Source organism: Antechinus flavipes, chromosome 2, assembly GCF_016432865.1.
Source record: "Antechinus flavipes isolate AdamAnt ecotype Samford, QLD, Australia chromosome 2, AdamAnt_v2, whole genome shotgun sequence".
NCBI classification, from domain to species: Eukaryota; Metazoa; Chordata; class Mammalia; order Dasyuromorphia; family Dasyuridae; genus Antechinus; species Antechinus flavipes.
The window spans coordinates 671,315,176-671,334,430 of record NC_067399.1 but is presented as its reverse complement, the minus strand read 5'-3'; the positions used below and the strand labels follow the sequence as shown (position 1 = coordinate 671,334,430).

The 19,255-nt window shown below is 33.3% G+C and overlaps 1 protein-coding gene across 1 annotated transcript in view; it reads right to left on the bottom strand.

Moving 5' to 3' along the window:
* The window catches only part of PCDH15 (protocadherin related 15), an 859,006-nt gene that overhangs the window by 165,622 nt on the left and 674,129 nt on the right, over positions 1-19,255 (bottom strand). The window contains exons 21-22 of the mRNA XM_051973865.1: positions 13,967-14,107; positions 11,750-11,862 (exon numbers count right to left, since the gene is read on the bottom strand). Coding sequence (XP_051829825.1) covers positions 11,750-11,862; positions 13,967-14,107 — 254 coding nt within the window. The remainder of the gene's footprint in view (positions 1-11,749; positions 11,863-13,966; positions 14,108-19,255) is intronic.

Below are 19,255 nucleotides of genomic sequence, written 5' to 3'. Positions count from 1 at the left end.
TCAAGCCTGCAAATTCTTTTGAGACATCTTATGTCACCAGTCTGAGACCTGAAACTTTTCCTCACAACTTTTAACACTTTCACTAATTTTTTTTCTTTCTCCTGCTTTTATCTTTTTTGCTTTGATTTTTCTTTCACATGACTATTATGAAATACACTTAAACTGGCTGCACATGTATTACCTATATTACATTGCTTGCTGTCTTGGGGTGGGGGAGGGAAGGAAGGAAAGAAAAATTAAATTTGAAACTGAAAAATCTAACAAAAGTGAATGTTGAAAAGTATCTTTACATGTAAGTGGAAAAAAAATAAAATACCACTAAGTGAAAAAAATAGAAAATAAGTATTTACAGAATTTGACATAATAATATCATGAATCTTTTAGAAAAACAGAAGACCTTAAATATCAAAAGAAATAATTTGAAAAAATAAAAGAATCAGTAAGGTTTAGTATTTGTACAACTCATACTAAATTATAAAACAGCAGTTAGTTACCATTTACAAAAGGTTAAAAAAATAGTGATAGATTAACAAATTAGACATGAGGGAATCAGAAATAAGGGACCATAATAACCTAATCTTTGGTAAATCAGAGACTATAAATTACTTAGGAAAGAGCAGGATTTATGACCTTAATCTTAAAGATAATACTATAAAATATTAGAAGAGAAGGTCATGTGACTTTGAAAGTTATTGGTAGGGAAAGTATTCTGAACAAAGTATAGAAATAAAATTGGACAGGTATAGAAGTAATTGGAAAAAGAAAATAATAACTTTAATTGAATAAAATCCAAGTTTCTGTATGGCCAAAAACATCAAGTAGAAAAGAAAAAAATATATAGTATTGCCAAATATATAATAGGCAAAAATATATAAAGAAATAATTATTAAAAGAAAATAAATGTGGGCATCCAGATGGCACTGTGGCTAGAATACTCCTGCTCTGGAGTCAGGAGGACCTGAGTTCTTCAAACACTTCCTACCTATGTGATCCTAAGTAAGTCATTTAACCCTGACTGCTTCAAAAAAGAAAAGAAAAGAAAATCAATATAAATTAGCTAAATCATTAAGTTATAAGAAAAATGCAAATCAAAACAACATTGAGATTTTACAACATATCCTATAAATCCCAAATGTGAAAAAGGATAGGGATAGTAAATCTTGAAGGGACTATGGGAAGAAAGGAATACCAGTACATTATTGGTGGAACTATGAATGTTTTCAGTCATTTGGGGAGACAAATGGCAATAAGTGGACAATGACTATCCTTTTATTAGAGATTCCAATATAAGGCTTGTTCCCATATGAGGGGAACATTGATACAAAGAAAGTCCACATCCTCATCAAAATACAATAGTGCTTTCTATGGTAGCGAAAAACTATAAAATAAAATGAAAGTTCATTATTTAAGGATCATTAAACACATATGATGGGATATTTTTATACTGTAAGAAATAGCAACTATGTTAAATACAGAGAGATGTGAATAGATCTATGTGATCTGAAAAAAAAAACAGAAATATGAAAATGGACAAAAACAACTACAGCAATATAAAAGGAAAGATCATCAACAAATAAAGAAACCAGACTGAATGATATGTAACTATCAGACTCAAATGTGGCCCCAACAAATAGAAATGAGCAAACAATCCCCACCCAATCCCTTTACAGAAGTGAGAATTCTATGGGTGTGATACTTGGCATATATTTTCAGACTTTTTTGGGATGCATTTGTTTTTCTGATTTTTTTTCTTTAAGAAATGACATTTCTTACATAGACTGGCTTTCTAGGAAAGTGCAATGGGAGGAATCTTGATGATGTAAAAATAGTAATACAAATTTATTTTTTTAAAGTAAAGATTATCCTTATCCTCAAGAAATTTACATTCTGTTAAGGAAAGATAGCACATGCAGAAAAGTAGTGGGCAGGAGGGACATTTTGATTTGTAAAGTTAGTGAATAGAGATATAGACAAATAGACTTTTTTTTCTTTTTCTTGGAGAAAAAGTAGAATTTGAATCTGGTTCAAGAACTAGGAACAAGGGCAAGATAAATATAACAGCAGAGTATATAAGTCATCAGAGTTATAAGAAGACTTGGAGTGGAAGAGATCATGACTGGAAAAAAGGTTAAACATAATGGGTATCTGATACAACCATTTATCCAAAATGCAGGGTAGTAGAGATAAAGGGAATTTATGACAGTAATAATTATTCAGGTCACAGTCATTTATCCAGAAAGGAAAAGTTGTTGATGGGGATAAGCAACTGAAATCAGGCAGATATGGGTGAGGGTAGTGAAAAACAAAACCTCTCAAAAGGCATTTTAAAGAGAGTTCGAGTATCAGGTGAAAGAATTAGGCCTATATTCTTTAGGATGTATTGGTGTTCAAGAAATAATATTTATTATCTATAAATGTATTTACTTTTTAGGATTACTTTAAGTTTAGAATCTTAAAACTATAATCTCTTCCTCTGATACTCTTGTCTACTCTGTTAAAATTATGGAAAATATTTCCTATAATTATGAAATTCATCCACATTCATTTGGCAGGATTGAAGGAAGGCAAAAGTAAAAAAAAAATGGCATTTACTAGTGTTCATTGTCACAGAGTAAGAAGATCTAAGAACCCTAAGACAGGAGACAAAGATGATATGGTAGTTGTATTCTGCTCAAGGGAATTGTTCTTGTTTAATCGAATCCTAGATGACATTTGCGGAATTGGTGAATGACTTTAGAAACTTTTCATCCCATCTTTCCCTTTCTCCCCCAGAGGACCAGGACTATTTAAAAAGACAGTTTTCAACAGGAAAATGAGCTAAGCTGTAACACAATTAAATATGTGCAAAGAGAAAAAGGGAAATATTGGGCTTTCTTTTATGCTGTTGTCCTCATGTAGATCAAATAGACTCCTAATTATCTTTATCACAAACACTTCATGGGAATCCAAATCATTTGATTTCTTTAGTAAACATTAAAGTCCAGAATGGATCATTTGTCATCTGTTGGATGTGTGTGGTTTTGTGCTTTTAGGACTAAAGAGAAAGAAAGTGACCAGACTCTTGTCATAACCCAACAGCACGACAATTGTCAGTAGCTCAAGATATAAGTGGTTTCCATTTTCAGAAGGGATAATGGCCTCCATTTTTCTGCCTGAGTAAAGGCAATGTAATGGGAATGACACAAAGTATAAGTGGGCAAGCCTCAGATCATTGTGATGACCTGAACAAAGCTAATTTACAGCTCATAAATCTCATTTGCACTGATGGATTCTTCTTTTGTGATTAAGCCTATTAAACATCTCAGAAAAAAAGCCCAGAGAAATTAATTAATTGTCGGCAAACTACAGAGCATTATATAAAGTACCAAAAGTTAGAAAGTTGAGGCGAAAAAAATCTTGATTTCTAGGTTACAAAATAAAACTTCCAGAATTTTTTAAGAATGGCAAAGTATTTTAAATATATTATTTAATTTGATTCTCATGCCAGCCCAGCAAATTGCTATTATTGTCATCATTTTATCAAGAAGGAAACACGTTGAAAAGTTAAGAGACTTGGCCCAAGTCACACAGCTGGTTAGTATCTGAGGCAAGATTTGAATTCAGTCCTTCCTGCCTGGGCTTCCACTTCGTAGAAGTCAGAAGTGAAGTGGTTCAGATCACATGTGAAATGAATTTCCCTTATACCAAATCCAATAAGTGGTCAGATTCTGCTTGAAGTCCTTTTATGAAATCTATAACATGATACCATTACATAAAGAACTAAGTTCCATCCCAGCTCATCATCTATGATCCTATGATCTCTGTTTTTAAGGAGCTTGTTCTTTTGAGTATACAATTTTCTAACTTCATGTTATTAGCATAGACATACAATGTTACTCCCATGATCATTTATACCACCATGATGATGATCTTCAGATCTTTTATAAGTTGTCTTGTAGTATGTTGCCATGGAAATTGTAGCAAATATACACTGATGGAGGTGGTATGCCCTGGAACAGATCCTTAATCTGGGGTTCAGCCTGTTTTTTTTTTTAACTTATTATTATTATTTTTTTTAATTTTAGATTCCACTGAGGAGTTGAGCTTTCTGAACAGGATGTCAATCTTTGGATCATTCTAGCACCAGATAATCTTTGTTCTTGTTATCACACTAATGAATTGATCTACATTTTTACAACCAAATTACTGGTATTTCTAAATAGAGAAGGTGAAAGGTGGCCATTATTTATTCAACATCAACTTTTTTTTATTTTTAAATAGGGACATTATACAACGTGACTTAAAATGCAAAAGAAAAATAATGAATCCCTGTGGGATGGTAAGGTCATACTCAATAGTTTCCTAACATCTGTTAAGCACCTATTACAGTCTAACCACTATGCTAAGTGCTGAGGATAAAAAGAAAGACTTGAGACAATCCCTGTCCACCAGGGGTTTATTCTCTAAGCAAGGAGACTACTTATAATAAGAAATTGTAAAAAGGGTAGATCATATAAACAAATTGGCAAATTTGTGCTGTGAAGTTTTTATTAGGGGTTGTATTTGCTATCCTAATTGATCTATGATCTCAGTAAATTGGGGAGATATTGTGATGTAGTGGGCAGCACATTGAGTTTGCAATAAGGATTATAATGATTTAAGAAGCAAAATACCTTTTTTAAAAAAGTAATTCACTGAAGAATGTAGGAAAGAATTATTTTACATTCTTGTAAGAATGGGTACTCCAATGTCATAGAATAGGAACACACCTACAGAAGCCAAGCCAACCCTTTTTATGTGGTTTAGTCAGTCCTACTTCTTCTTTCTGGAACTTGACCCATCAGGATCCTTTCCAGGTTGCCATTCTCCCTTATAGGATATGCAATATACTCCATTTTAAGCAAAATAAATGTTCATCCATTTCTCACAGTGATCATTCTAATGTTTGACTTGTACTAGCTGGGTAGTCTATCTTCCCTTAGTCCTTAATCTCTGTGGTCATCAGACCATTCTCCCTGACATAGCTTAAACTACAGACAAAATATGTTCAGTGTTTTAAGAGGGATTTACCACCATGATGAAATTAAAGATAAATCATCAATATAAGCCAGACTAATATTTCTAGCATCCATTCTTTGGCTTTTTTCTTCTTTCCCTTTTTTTTTTCCCTATCACATTAGAACCCTGTCCAAATTGCCCTCCATTTGCCAAGTGATATTACTGACATATTATGAGGGGGTCCTAGAGCTTGAATTATTTGGTTAATAAACCAAATGGATGAATGATGTCTATTGCCTACCTAGTCTATGCAGTCGGACAGTCTAACGAGTCCATTCATCAGAGTATATATCTCTTGTGCAGAGACTACAAATGGATAATGACTTGACCCCAGAAAAGAACAGGAAGAAGGACAGGTCAAACCATCTTTGTATGGTCCTCCAGTTGTCTGACTTACAGTCTGACTGATTGTCCCCAGTTTCCTCCAGCCAGTCTGCCAGTCTCAACCAGTCTCCACCTGAACCTGACTTTGTTCCCATTTTTAATACCCTATTACAATTACATCATTACAGTATACTGAGTATGTATGAACTAGAGAACCATTACATCACCATGCTAAGTACGAAGTATATGTAAACTAGAGGACAATTATCTCATCAATTCCACTGAGTTAAGACCTTGTTTCAAGTACACTTGTCCAGAGTTCTGCCCCCTATAGAGGGCAACAGAGGGGTAGGTGGGATCAGACTGCAACCCATTAGAAAAACGGGTCTGGATCAGTGTTTGATGAAGTAATATAATAAAGGATATCATGTAAAAATGTATGGGCAGAAAAGAATAAAACTGTCATAGGGAGAAGAGGCAGACTATAGTCATGACCCATGGACTTCACTGGTATATCATCTCCTAAGTGATGAGAAAATAAAGAAGGCTTCAAGTGTAATCAATGGATTCCCTTGTAGCACACCCAAGGGAGAACGTGGACAGGACCAGCACAGACTGGCAGGTTTGGCTAGGCCATGAATTGCATCATTGTGGGGAACTAATCAACAAATTCACAAATCCATTCGAACATTAACAAGATGGTATCTGGATGGCACTCATATTCTCTCATGTCTATCCTCTTAATTATAACAATAGTAAAACTCAATTTCTAGAAAGTTTTAAGCTTTACAAATAAGTTTCCTTACAGGATCTGTGGGAGATAGATGTCTCGAGTGTGATTATACCCTTTTTACAATTTAAAGAATTAAGTATGAATGAAATCACGTGGTCCCTGTAAAGTCAGAAATGTAATATGGATCCAGATTTCTAGATGACAAAGTCAGTCCTTTTTTTCACTAAAATGCATTAGAAAATGGCTTCTATCTATTTTTGGAGTACTCTTAAAAGTAAATCAGAGAGAAAACATTTGTTAAACACTTATTTGGGAAAACCAGTGCTTCAGCATCCACTGAAAAGCCATTTTCACATATAGTGGGAACCTGATATTGGAAACCTGATATTGGCAATATTCCTGGTTAAATGTATGAAAAATTACAGTCCTCCTAAATCAGACTGAGCAAAATGAGTAAACTGTAATTCCACATATTAAAATCTAGAAAGGCAGATATTCTTTAAGAATAGTATGAAATTTTAATTCAATTTCATTTGACAAATGCTTTTTAAGATCCTACTGGAATTAAAGCACAATTAGTAACTTGTTCAAATATGCAAGTAAGCAAGCAAGCCGCAAGTATTTTTTTTTAAAACATCTACAAGCTGTTGGGTAATAAATTAAGCTTGGGAATTAAGGAGGTAATCAAATAAGTTTCTGCCCTCAAGAAGCTAACCTTGTATGTGAGAAACAAAATAGATGTGGGGAAAAATGCCAAAAATGTATAAAGCAAATATATGTCAATTGGGGTCAGTTTTATAAATCACAAATTCAACTGTATAATATTTAACTGTATCTTTGTTTATCTACTCATCTATACATACAGATACCAATATATGATCAGAAATATAGCTACATATGGTTCTCTTCCCCTTCTCTCTCTCTCTCTCTCTCTCTCTCTTTCTCACTCTATCTGTGGCTCTCTTTCTCATTATCTACCATCATGTGGTATAGTACTGGAGTTTTCTCTCCTGGTTCTGCAACCATCTCTCCAGACTTGACCACCATGTCTCAGTTGCAGTAGCTCTCTGCACCTGTCTCCCAGAAACCTGGAATCCTAGAATGCTAATTTTCAAAAAATAAATAGGAAAATCTGTCTTCCCATTGCTAAATTCTTACTCAGGTTTTGAGGAAAGTCCAAGATCAGCCAAGCTTAATTCTTTTTGGGACTTTAGGTACTTCACTACCATACCTCCCTACCCTTCATCTTTTCAGTTCTCTTTTATGTGTTGTCTTGTCTATTAGAAAATAAGTTGCTCAAGGACATGAATTGTCTTTTTCTTTTTTGTATCTCTAGTGATTAGCATGGTGATAAATGCATAATCATCATTAACAAATTCTAATTGACTCACTGACTTCAGGAGGACCAAGATTCAAATCCAGCTTTTGTCATTCACTACTAATAAGGAGTTTATATATAGTGTTTTTATAAAATTCTTCTAATTATCTTCTAGTAAATCATTTAATCCTTGTAATCTTTCCATACCTTTCTAGGTGATATGATTAAATCATAAATGGATTATGTCTATTTTGGTGTAGGGAATTTCCAAAGGGAAGGTTTTTCTATCTTAGAAAACTCATGCAGAAGGATTAAACAATGGACTCTTAATGGTTCTCTAAACAAATTCTCTAAACAAATGGTTCTCTATTAACTCCCTGATGTTCCTGACTACATTCTGGTCAAAGGGGACTACTAGCTCAAATCCCTCAGAAGCTCAATATTCCTTCAATCTTGTGCCTCTGTCAACAATGTCCACTATGCCTCAATTGTGTTTTTGTCTATTCTCACTTGCCATCCATGAAGTCAGTGATGGGCCTCCGCTCTTTCATTTTTATTTGAATAACTAAGTAATTATTACATAGTCTTGTATATTTTAGTTATCTGTATCTTTCTATCTCCTGGTAGACTAAAATCTACATAAGAAAAGACATCAGGTCTTGTCAAAAACCAACATTCTATACTTTCTCAGTACTTAGAAAAGTCCCAAACAGTTGATGCTCAATAAATGTTTTCTGGCTAACTGAATCAATTAGCAGACATATAACATAGTACTTATGGCAGGTACAGAGATATAAGAATATCTATATAAGAATATAAGATGTATATGTTAGGATTCTTACAAGGTGCTAAGTCATATATATGTAATGTAATATAATATAATATAACATAATATAATATAATATAAGTATAGCTTTGAAAATAATCCGTGTCCTGAAAGAACTTATATTCTTTTAGGATAGACAATTTGTAACACACACAAATATTTGTACATATATACATATGTATGTATACATAACATAAATATGTCTGCATGTACATATGTATGTAAGCATACGCACAAATTAATACAAAGTTGTTTTGTAATGAATGGAGTAGCTACTCTTAGGTAGGGTAGGGAAATGGCCTTTTAAATTAAATAGGAAAGCTTGAGACAATGAAAGAATAGAAGTATGCTGTTAACTATCAAATTCCAACTATTATATCTTTATCTTAGCCTGTTTATAGTATTAAAACATTCAAATATCCACCCCTAGTTGTCCCTAAGTGTTCCACATTTATATGGCAGAAAATATAAGATTCCAGATGTTTTTTATTGTTTCTGATTTTTTTTTCACAAAAGGTAGTGCTAGAGGTGATCCAAAAGGTTGATGAAATATACTTGGAGTGGGACTCTGGTACTCTCTTTTTCATTGTCTTCTAAAGTATTAGGAAAGAAAATGATCAAATAATAGAACTTTCTCACATCTGTAAAACAAGGAGTATCGATTAGCTGCTTTCTGTGAAACCTTGTGGACTAAACTTTATACTCCTGCGATCTTATACCATGGCTCCCTTCTATTATTCTAACTTGGAGAGATTTGACCAAGTCTTTTTAAAATTAAACTTTTAAGTATTCAAACATTTTTCTTTTTAGATTAGTAAGATAAAAGGGAAAGGATTAAAGCAAAATTCAAAAAATAAAGCAAAAATCCCTCTCATCTTCAGTGAGTTTGAGGTGGGCGAATTAGTATTTGGAACATCAGCATTAAATAATGTCTTTATTGTTTCTTCCATATTATATGAGGTCTCTTGTCTTTGACTTGTTCATAACATCTTAATTGAATTAGTTGTCAATTTGACTGTATGTCATCAATCAATCAACAAGCATTTGCTAAGCTCTGCAGAACCAGACTATGTGGACACAAAGGAAAATGTGGAACAATATTTGCCCTTAAGGAACTTATAGCCTAATGGGGGAGATAATATTCATGAACATACAATATGAATCATAGCCATGGCACTATGTTTTCTGTATCATTCTGTTTCTATTTGGATGTGAGAAAAATTTCATTTCAATGATCTTAGACTTAATCAAAGATGCTCTGTAGAATCCAATGACTTGATATAGACCCAGTTATCACCTACAAATAAGGAATAAATGGGGAGTTTTGCCACCGAAAGAGGGACTCTTGTCTTGTATTTTTCAGTTTTGTGCCAGAAACACTTTATAACACTTGTAAAAACATTTGGGGAGCATCCTCCTCCCTTTCTCATATCTCACTTCAAATTGATTCTCAATGAAAAATCAGTTAATTGAATGAAATTATCTCTATGTTTTCTGTGTTATGGAATATCTTTTGATATTCACATCGGTATAAATCCTGGTTAGATGGAACAGAATATTTAAAACTTCATTTTCCTCTGCAGAGTCAAGTGCCTTTTCTGCCATCAACACATGATTACTACAGTAGGATTTTACATTCTATCCACTTTTCAGTCAATTGTGTGATAAAGATACTGTCTGCTAAAGAAAATTGCCAGAAAACTCCTGCTCATTCCCTTACTAAGATCTTCTCAAGGACTCATCGGATGTCTGCTTAGGCTATCCTCATAATTGGCTAGACATGAGAAAGCAGGATTAGTAGGAGTCTCTGATTTTTTTAGCCATCTTTTCTGCGGTAGCAATCTTGTCTAGCATATTCTGCGTACTGTTGGAATCTCTCCCATGTTGGGGGATCTTAAAAATGATCACTAAATGCCTTTAATATTCTGTCACCTCCAAAGAAAATTTACTTTAAGATTATTATTTGATGCACAACTTAGAATGATTTATTGCATTTGGAAATGATGAGAAACTTCTGTAAAGGTACTATTATTATTTCTACCTATCTTCGTGTCATGTAACTTATAACAATAGCTAGTATATTGAGAGCGTTTTTAGGGCTGGCAAAGTACTTTACATACATTATCTCATTGTTTTTTGTCTCACAACAACCCTGGGATGTTAGTGTTATTTTATAGATCAAGAAATTGAGGCATAGAGAGATTAAGTGAACTCCCTGGGGTAACATAACTAATAAGTGTCTGAGTAGGATTCATGAGCTTATCTTCCTTATTACAATTCTAAAAGTATACACATTGATACTTATCTGTCTCTAGTTTACATTGAAATGAAAATATAACAATAAAATACCTACATAATTATAATTATTATGTATATATGTACACAATATGGACATCTCTCTCTATATATATCTATTTTTCTGTTAATCTTTCTATTTATTTACCTATCTATCCACACATATATTGCAATATCTAGTTCATTCACATTTCATTGAATGAGGTAATTCAGAGAAAAAAAATAGGGATATTAATAGAGGTTTATGTTTTCCAAATGTAAATCACCCTGTTTTTAATTAAAATTCTGGACCTAATTTATTAATTTGTTCTATGGCCTGGACACACATACACATACACACAAGTACATATAGATGGAGTGGTGGATAAGCTCTAAGTTCATGTCATAAACTATACAGTAGGCATTATTTTTCCACTCAGTTTTTTCAACCTAGATGCTTAAACTTCATATCCTATTGTCCCTAGGATCAAATTCAAAATCCTCTATTTGTTTTTTATAGTCATGTATAAACTCTGAGACCTTTCCAGTCTTGTTATCCCTTATTCAAATACACACATGCATGTGTATCTTCATCTTTCTCTCTCTCTCTCATTCATATTCTCTCTCTCTCTCTCTCTCTCTCTCTCTCTCTCTCTCTCTCTCTCTCTCTCTCTTTCTCTCTCTTTCCCCTCTCTCTTCTCTGTCTCTGTCTCTCTTTCTCTGTCTTTCTTTTCCCCTCCTTACTTCTTTCTCTTTCCCTCCCTCCATTTTTCACTCTCCTCTATTGACATTAGACTCCTGCTGTTCCTGGATCATAATACTCCATTTTCTAACTTTGGGCATTTTTACTAAATGTCTCCCTTGCCTAAAACTCTTCTCTTCCCCATCTCTGTCTCTTAGCTTTCCTGGCTTTATTAAAGTTTCAGTAAGTGTCCCATCTTCTTCAAGATGCCTTTCCAACTTTCCATTTTAATGTCTTCCCTCTGAGACTATCCTCAATTTATCACGTATGTCTGTTTTTTGCACAGTTGTTTGTATGTTGGCTCCCTATTGGATTGAGATTTCTTGAGAATAGGAATTGCCTTCCCCTTTCTCCTCTTAGTATCCTCAGAGTTTAGAGTAGTGGCGGGTACATAATAAACACTTAATGAATGTTTGTTGACTGATTCCCATATTGGCAGCCATAAAATAATGGTTTAAGCTTCCACCCTGCCCCCTATGGTGATTAAGTCAATACCTATATTCTTCTTGTGTGAAGCGTGGGATTTCTCCAGGATGTAAGACGAGGATTTTCACTGTGGCACTTCCAGACATCACAGGTTCCCCATCATCAAAAGCAACAACCTCCAGCTAGAAGGGAAAATGAATTTAAATAAATAGAATCAAAGTAAAAGAGGGTTTTGTCATAAATACGTGCCCTGTGTTTGGGTTGGGACACAAAATGCTTTTTTTTTTCCTTTGTTTTGTTCAGAATTATTTAAATTAAATGACCTTCACCTCCCATCCCATATCTGCACCAGGACATGACTGATTGTTTTAGAATAAAGAATATATCCCTTCACTTTGGAGAATAATGTTAGGAAACCTTTACAGATTTGGTGTAAAATCTGCCATTTTAAGTAAGTAAATGAACAGCAAATAAAATGTACAGAGAACTATAAAATAGTGAGCATGATAAAAACAAAAAGAAACCCTGGAATTTATTTTTGATGTGATTCTTTTCCTAATGAACATTTCTCTTTTTGATAAAACAAAACAAAACAACAACAAAACTTTGAAAAATATTTAAATAAAACTTCTGAAATTAGTATAATACTTCAAAGAATTTGTGATGTTACCATAGTGAACATTCTCTCCAAAAATCTTGATCCTAACCCATCCATGCCTATAAATATTGTACAACTCTCAACCAGGTTCTTTCCTAATTTTTCAATGGGGATCCACTCAGTGGGCTTTATGTGGGGAAAAGTGATGTTGCTTAAGTTCTTTTGAAGTCATGGATAAGACAATGGGATTATGTAGTTGTTTATATTTCTCATGCTCACCTCATTATCAATCCATGTAATTTTCTTAGATACATAAATGACCCCAATTTATTAAAAAAAAAACAAAAACAAACAAACAAACAAAAAAAAACAACCCACACAATAGCATCTTATTCCTAGAATAGCCAAAAGTCTAACTAACAATTTTGGTACTTAAGACAAAAGTACAAAATCTATCCTTATATTTGCCTTTTAATTTGTAATGTGATTATGTGTGTATATGTATATGTCTAGACTGTATGTATATGAGTGTGCATGTACATATGTACACATATAGTCTAGATGGATGTTTTCATCAATGTTGTATATTCTCAGTGTCCCTAATACAAATCAGACAGTCAACTCACTGAAAATATGTCTTAGAAATTGTTTGCAACACTGAAAAGTATAGGCTCTTGCTCAAAATCATATAACTTTGCTAGGATGAATCAGAGTTAGAGTGGAAGGAACTCACTTATTCCTGACTTCAAGGCCAAGCCTCTATCTACTAGGCCATGAAATTTCTTATGGGAATTGAGATAATATGCTTTGGTAGAGGAATAAAGTTATGATAAATGCTTACATATCGGTATTATTAATAGTGTCCTCAATTCAGTAGTTTCCTATTTTGATTAATTATACTTTCTAATTATCTGCTAAGCTCCTAGGTAGCAACCAGGACTGCTGAAGAGTAGATGTGGCCATTTTGTTTTCACCTTTTCAAGGTCAATACCGTGAAGCAAATCCCCTGATGCTCTTCTCTATTCACAACTCCAAGAATAGATAGAGCTTGGGGGAATCACCATGTGACAAATGAAAGATTTCCTTTATCTGGAAGACCACTCTAGAATTTCAGTCTCTGACTTAGCAAGAATTAATTTAAACATGTCCTAAACTTCATCTAAAACTACAATACATTTGAGGATAACTATATATTTTAAGCAGAGGGATATCTATTGACATATAAATGAAAATAAGGATAATAAAATATAAAACTAGATGGGAGCTAACTAAAAATAGCTCCAAATTAAAAAGCAATTATTGAACTTACTTGGGAAAAATATTATTTTAAGTAATGGAAAACAAGTAGCTTACTTATAGTTGAAGAGTCATTACTATATTTCTAATATGCTATCTTATCTTAGTAGACAGGTATAAACTGGGTATACTTCATGTACCATATTCTAAAATGTCTTAAAGAAAACCAGATCAATCAGATTGTAGGATCCTGGAGGGCAAATGATATCATTTGCCTCTTTTTAAATCTCTAGCACTCAAGAAAATGCCCTGCACAAATACATTTTTATTGATTGATTGAAATCAGAAAAAAAGAAGATATTATTTCCAAAGTCTAAAATAAGAGAGAGAATTTAGCATACAAAAGAAGAAACAAAGAATAGTGACAAATTCACAAGCAGGGTGGAATCTACCTTAAATATCGTACTGGGTTCTTCATTGAGATTCACACGAGTGATAACACGTCCTGAATATTCTTCTATGTCAAATATGCTTGCTGGGTAAGGATATTGTTTGTCTTCCACTCGGTACCGCACATGGCTTGCTGGTAACCCCTGGAATATAATTGCATGCTATTAAATTATCATTTACAAGATGGAAACAGAAAATATTGAAAATCTCAGACAGTTCCAAAGTTTAGGTTCTTTTACAAGTGAATAACAAGTTTCTTTGATGTACTTCCCCCATTTTAAAATGCTGTAAATCCTATGTTAGAACAAATTGGGCAGAAGGTCAGTCTCAATTGCAATCTAAATTACAGAGCATTTGAAAAAAAAAAACAATATTCATGGTATATTCATTTATATCATATTTCTCTGTCCATTTCTCTACCAATATCAATAGTGACATAGATGATGTAGACCTAGACAGAGATACAGACAGATATGAAAAGGATGCTTCTCTATAGCTACAATTATAGATATGTAGATATATACATTATTTTCCTTTTTGCCTTTTTTTTTTACAATAACAATCTTCAGAAAGCTTTCATTGTTTCATACAGTAAAATAACAGCAAATCCATTTACATAGATTTCTAAGTTCTGTAAGCTCTTTACATAAATTATCTTATTTGATCAAAAAAAAAATCCTGGGGTATAGTGATCTCTATTATACAGATAAGGAAGGTGAGACCAAGGAGGTAAATTACCTTGTCCAACATTAGACAGCTTGTGATGTTTAAGGAGACCTGCCTTAGATTCAGGTCTAAAGTCTTCCTGATGCCATATTAAGCATATCATGTACTATGACAGACTGCCTCTCAAAATAAAAGGTATAAATTAGAGGATATAGTTTCTCATAACCTTTTGATTCAATGACTGTTCACTTTGCCAAGACTTGACTCTATAATTCTTGAATCAGTGCCAAGGCTCATAACTTTTGCTTCTCCATCTCCAAAAATGCACTATTTGGGGCTTTATCTCTTTATCTTTCATTTGGGTTGCTAAGGAACCAATAAACTAATCAAGATTCATAGGATTCATAAGAATTTAAAATTAGAGATTGAAGTGATGTGAAGATTGTCCAGTTCATTTGAAGCAGAAAAAAATACATTGCCCAAAGTCCAGTGGGGGTAAACAGAAGTATAAGAATTTGTTTTCAGATCTTTAACCCTTTCCTCTCTTGGATGGTGGTTATATTTAAATATCTTGACAAAACAATGATGCTGGAAAGATTCAGTGATATTTTGTTGCAGGAATGCCTTTCCTAAGTCCCCTAAAACCACACAAATGGTGGAATACTGCTTCTCAATAATCAATTAATCATTATTTATGAAGATATTTCAACCATCATTTAAAAATCTGTATAAATACAAATATCATCCAAAAGAGAAAAAAAAAAGGTTAACATTTTAAAAGGGATATTTAAAAAGTGGCTCTATTTTTTTTTTTTTTGGTTATTGTTGTTCAATCATTTCAGTCTGCTTCATCTTGAGCTTATTTGGGGTTTTCCTGGCCAAAATCCTGTAATGATTTGTTATTTTCTTCTCCAGGTCATTTTGCAAATGAGGAAACCAAGCAAAAATTACTGAATGATTTTCTCAGGGTCACACAGCTATTGAGTATTTGAGGTGGATTTGAATTCAGGATGATGCTTTCTTAACTTCAAGGCTTATACTCTATCTATTCTGCCTACTAGCTGTCCAACAAAAAATTATTAGGAAAGAAATTTTGCTAAGGAAGCAAAATAAAACAATATCATCTTTTAAGGAGTTTGCATTCTCTTGTCCTTTTATTATTATTATTATTATTTCACAGTAACCCCAAGGACAGAATACAGGGGAAAAAAACAGAACTGATTTATTTTTTCTATATGTGGGGAGCACATATTCTCCCAGCATACAGGAAGGCACTATACTGTTCAAAGGTTTTCCCATTTACATTTAGGGAAATATTGACTTTTTCAGATCCTGTTTCCATGGTAGTCTGTGTAGGTGTGTGTATATGCGCGTGTAAACAAACATTTTTTAATACTGTTCCTTAACCTATTTTTGAAGTGTTAGATATGACCCAAAATACCTCAGAGCAATTTTTGACTATAAGAAACAAGCAAGTATCCAGAACAGTGAATGACAATTCCCCCTTTCCGGACCATGATTGTGCTGCTTCAACCCCATCTAGAATGTTTTGTCCAGTAATGAACATCATATTGCAGGAAGAGAGCTGCTAAATTTGGCTTATAGGAGGATGACTACCAAGGAGGCTGGGAAATCAGAACATAAGGGCTAATATTTGAAGAAACTAATGATTTTTGCCTTGAGAAGATTTAGAGGAGACACATGGAAGAAAGTTCATGGCTTTTATGGGGGAACAGCAGAATGTAAAAAGCAAGCCTCAGAATAAGAAAAATTCCTGGGTTCAAGTACACTGGGGTTCAGGTGGCTTTGATACATGCTAGTGATGTGACTGAGCAAGTTAATGAACTTCTCAGTTCTTTACACAACTCTATAAGTTAAAATTGTAGAGGAGGTACAATCTTGCATTTTCAAAGGAAGGTCTATAGTAAGGAAATCTAGTTAGAAAAGTGAATGAGAGATTAATCTTGATAGATGGTGCAATGTGTAGAAACTGAAACAGAGAATCTTTCTGACAATTAGATGCACACAGGGAGGCTCCTTTCAGAGGGAATCTCATTCAACAATCATTTTATAAGAGGGAAACTGAGACTTTGATTCTGTGTGTATCCATGTATTAAAAACCATCATCATCACCACTTGTACACTTTTAAAGCTCTTTGTCAGGATTCTATTGCTCTCCCTCCTGTCCTCTGTCTTCTAATTTCCTTCAAGTACCAAGTGAAATCCCACCTTTTAGAGGAAGCCTTTCCTAACTTCTCTTAAGTGTAAATCTTTCCCTATGTTATTATTTCTCATTTATCCTGAATAAAGTTTGCTTGTACATAGTTTTTGTTTATTTTATCTCCTCTGAAATTATAAGTTTTTTGAGAATGGGGACTTTTTTGCTTTTCTTTGTATTTCTAGTGCATACCCACTTAATAGTACTTCATGAATGCTTATTTACTGAATAATTTGAATCTAGAACCATTTCTGCACCTCTATGTGTACATGCATATAGTGGCTTGGTCATAGCAGACTAAGATCATGAAGTCAGGAAGACAAAGAAAATAAGGAATGAAATATCAGAAAATTTAGGCTGAAAATCTAATCGTGGAAAACATTCTACATTCTGCCACAATTTTAATAGTCTCATTGTATCTCAGGATTTCTACCATGTGTTATATTCTATTTCTCTCTATTTTTTTGACTTTACGCTAACCCCAGTCATATTTTAATTAAAGGTCATTATTATTTGTCTCTCCATTCGTCAGTCACCTTCTGGACAGACTAGGCAGCAGGCTTACTAAATGCAACTCTGCTCCCTTTCCTTTACCCACTCTGGAACAATGATTAAATTAACTCTGCCATTGTTCTTTGAAAAAGTTTGTCAGCCTATTCCTCTCTGGCCCTTTCACCTTTCCTGAAATTAATAATGATAAGGATGGTGCCGATGATGGCTGTTATAATGATGTCAGTTAGCATTTTCATAACATTTTAAATTTTACAAAATAATTGTCAAGTATTATTGCAAGTAATTCATAAACTAACACTGGGAGGTAGGTGTCAATATTATTCCCACTTTATAAATGAGGGAAGTGAGGTAGTAAGTGTCTGAAGCAGAATTTTTTACTCTAGGCCAGGAATTCTATTGACTGTACTAGACAATCTTGCTTCATTTGTATACTTTCTCCTATTAGAATATAAGCTCTTTAAAGACAAGTTTATATTTGATTTTATATTTGTATACTCATAATTTAACACAGTGATTAACAACAATGAGTCATGAAATATTTTCATTTATTCCAGATTTTCAGGAGTAAATTTTTTTTGGGAAAAATGATTCAGGCTTACTTAAGCACAATGAAGGAAATAGAGAGAGATAAGGCTGATATTCCCCCACCCCTTCTTTTCTCCCTACAGCACCTTCATTGGACTTGTCATGAGAAGAACAATTATTTTCAGAAGCCTGAATATTAAAACTCCATCAGACATACCTCCAGAGATTTTCAAAGGAGACATGTCAACACAGTGATTTTTTTAAGGAAGCCCTTTAAAGGTTTGGTCTTGGTTTTATAAGTAAATAATGAATTGGGGTGATCTCTGACGGGTGATATCTGAGAGATAGATTATTATCAGTAGATGCCCCAACCTCAATAGGGATGTTGGTTGAATAATCAGCACTTAAGACATATGGCTTTGAAAAAAAGGGAAGGCAAAAAGGAAAGAAAGAGAAAAATACTTTGCTTTTGCTAGAAGGTCAACATAATGGAGACATCAAAATTCCCAAAAGATGAAAAATGGATGGTTGCCATCTCATTTGTTATTTTCAATTATTTCATATTTCCTGGACCCCTACACAAAATACATTAAAACATTTGGTGGAATATCATTTATTTATTTATTTATTTTAGTGAAAGAACATAGACATTTATTCATATCATTTAAATAATTCAATTTCCCTCCATAAACGAATGTATTGATTCACAGCGCCATCATCCAACCAGTAGGAAATTTACTTTCCCATAACCTATCCAATAGTGATTATCCTTATTTTTTTCATCTTTGCTAACTTTTTTTTTAAATAAAGCTTTTTATTTTTAAAACATATGGATGGATAATTTGATAACATTGACATTTTCACTTGCATAGCCTTGTGTTTTAGATTTTCTCTTTCTTCCTCCCACCCCCTCCCCTAGATGGCAAGCAATTCAATATATATTAAACGTGTTAAAATATATTTTAAATCCAATATGTGTAAATATATTTACACAATACTCTTGCTGCACAAGAGAAATCAGATCAAAAAAAGAAAGTAAATGAGTGAAAAAAACAAAATGCAAGCAAACAACAAAAAAAAGTGAGAATGTTATGTTGTGATTCACATTCAATTCTTACAGTCTTCTTTTTAGGTGTAAATGGTTCTCTTCATCATGAGATCATTGGAACTGGCATCAATCATCTCATTGTTGGTAAGAGTCACATTCATCCAAATTGATCTTTGTATAATATTGATGTTGTCAGTACAATGATCTCCTGGTTCTGCTCATTTCACTTAATTTTAGTTCATGTAAGTCTCTCCAGGTCTCTCTAAAATCATTCTCCTGATCATTTCTTAGAACAATAATATTCAATAACATTCATATACA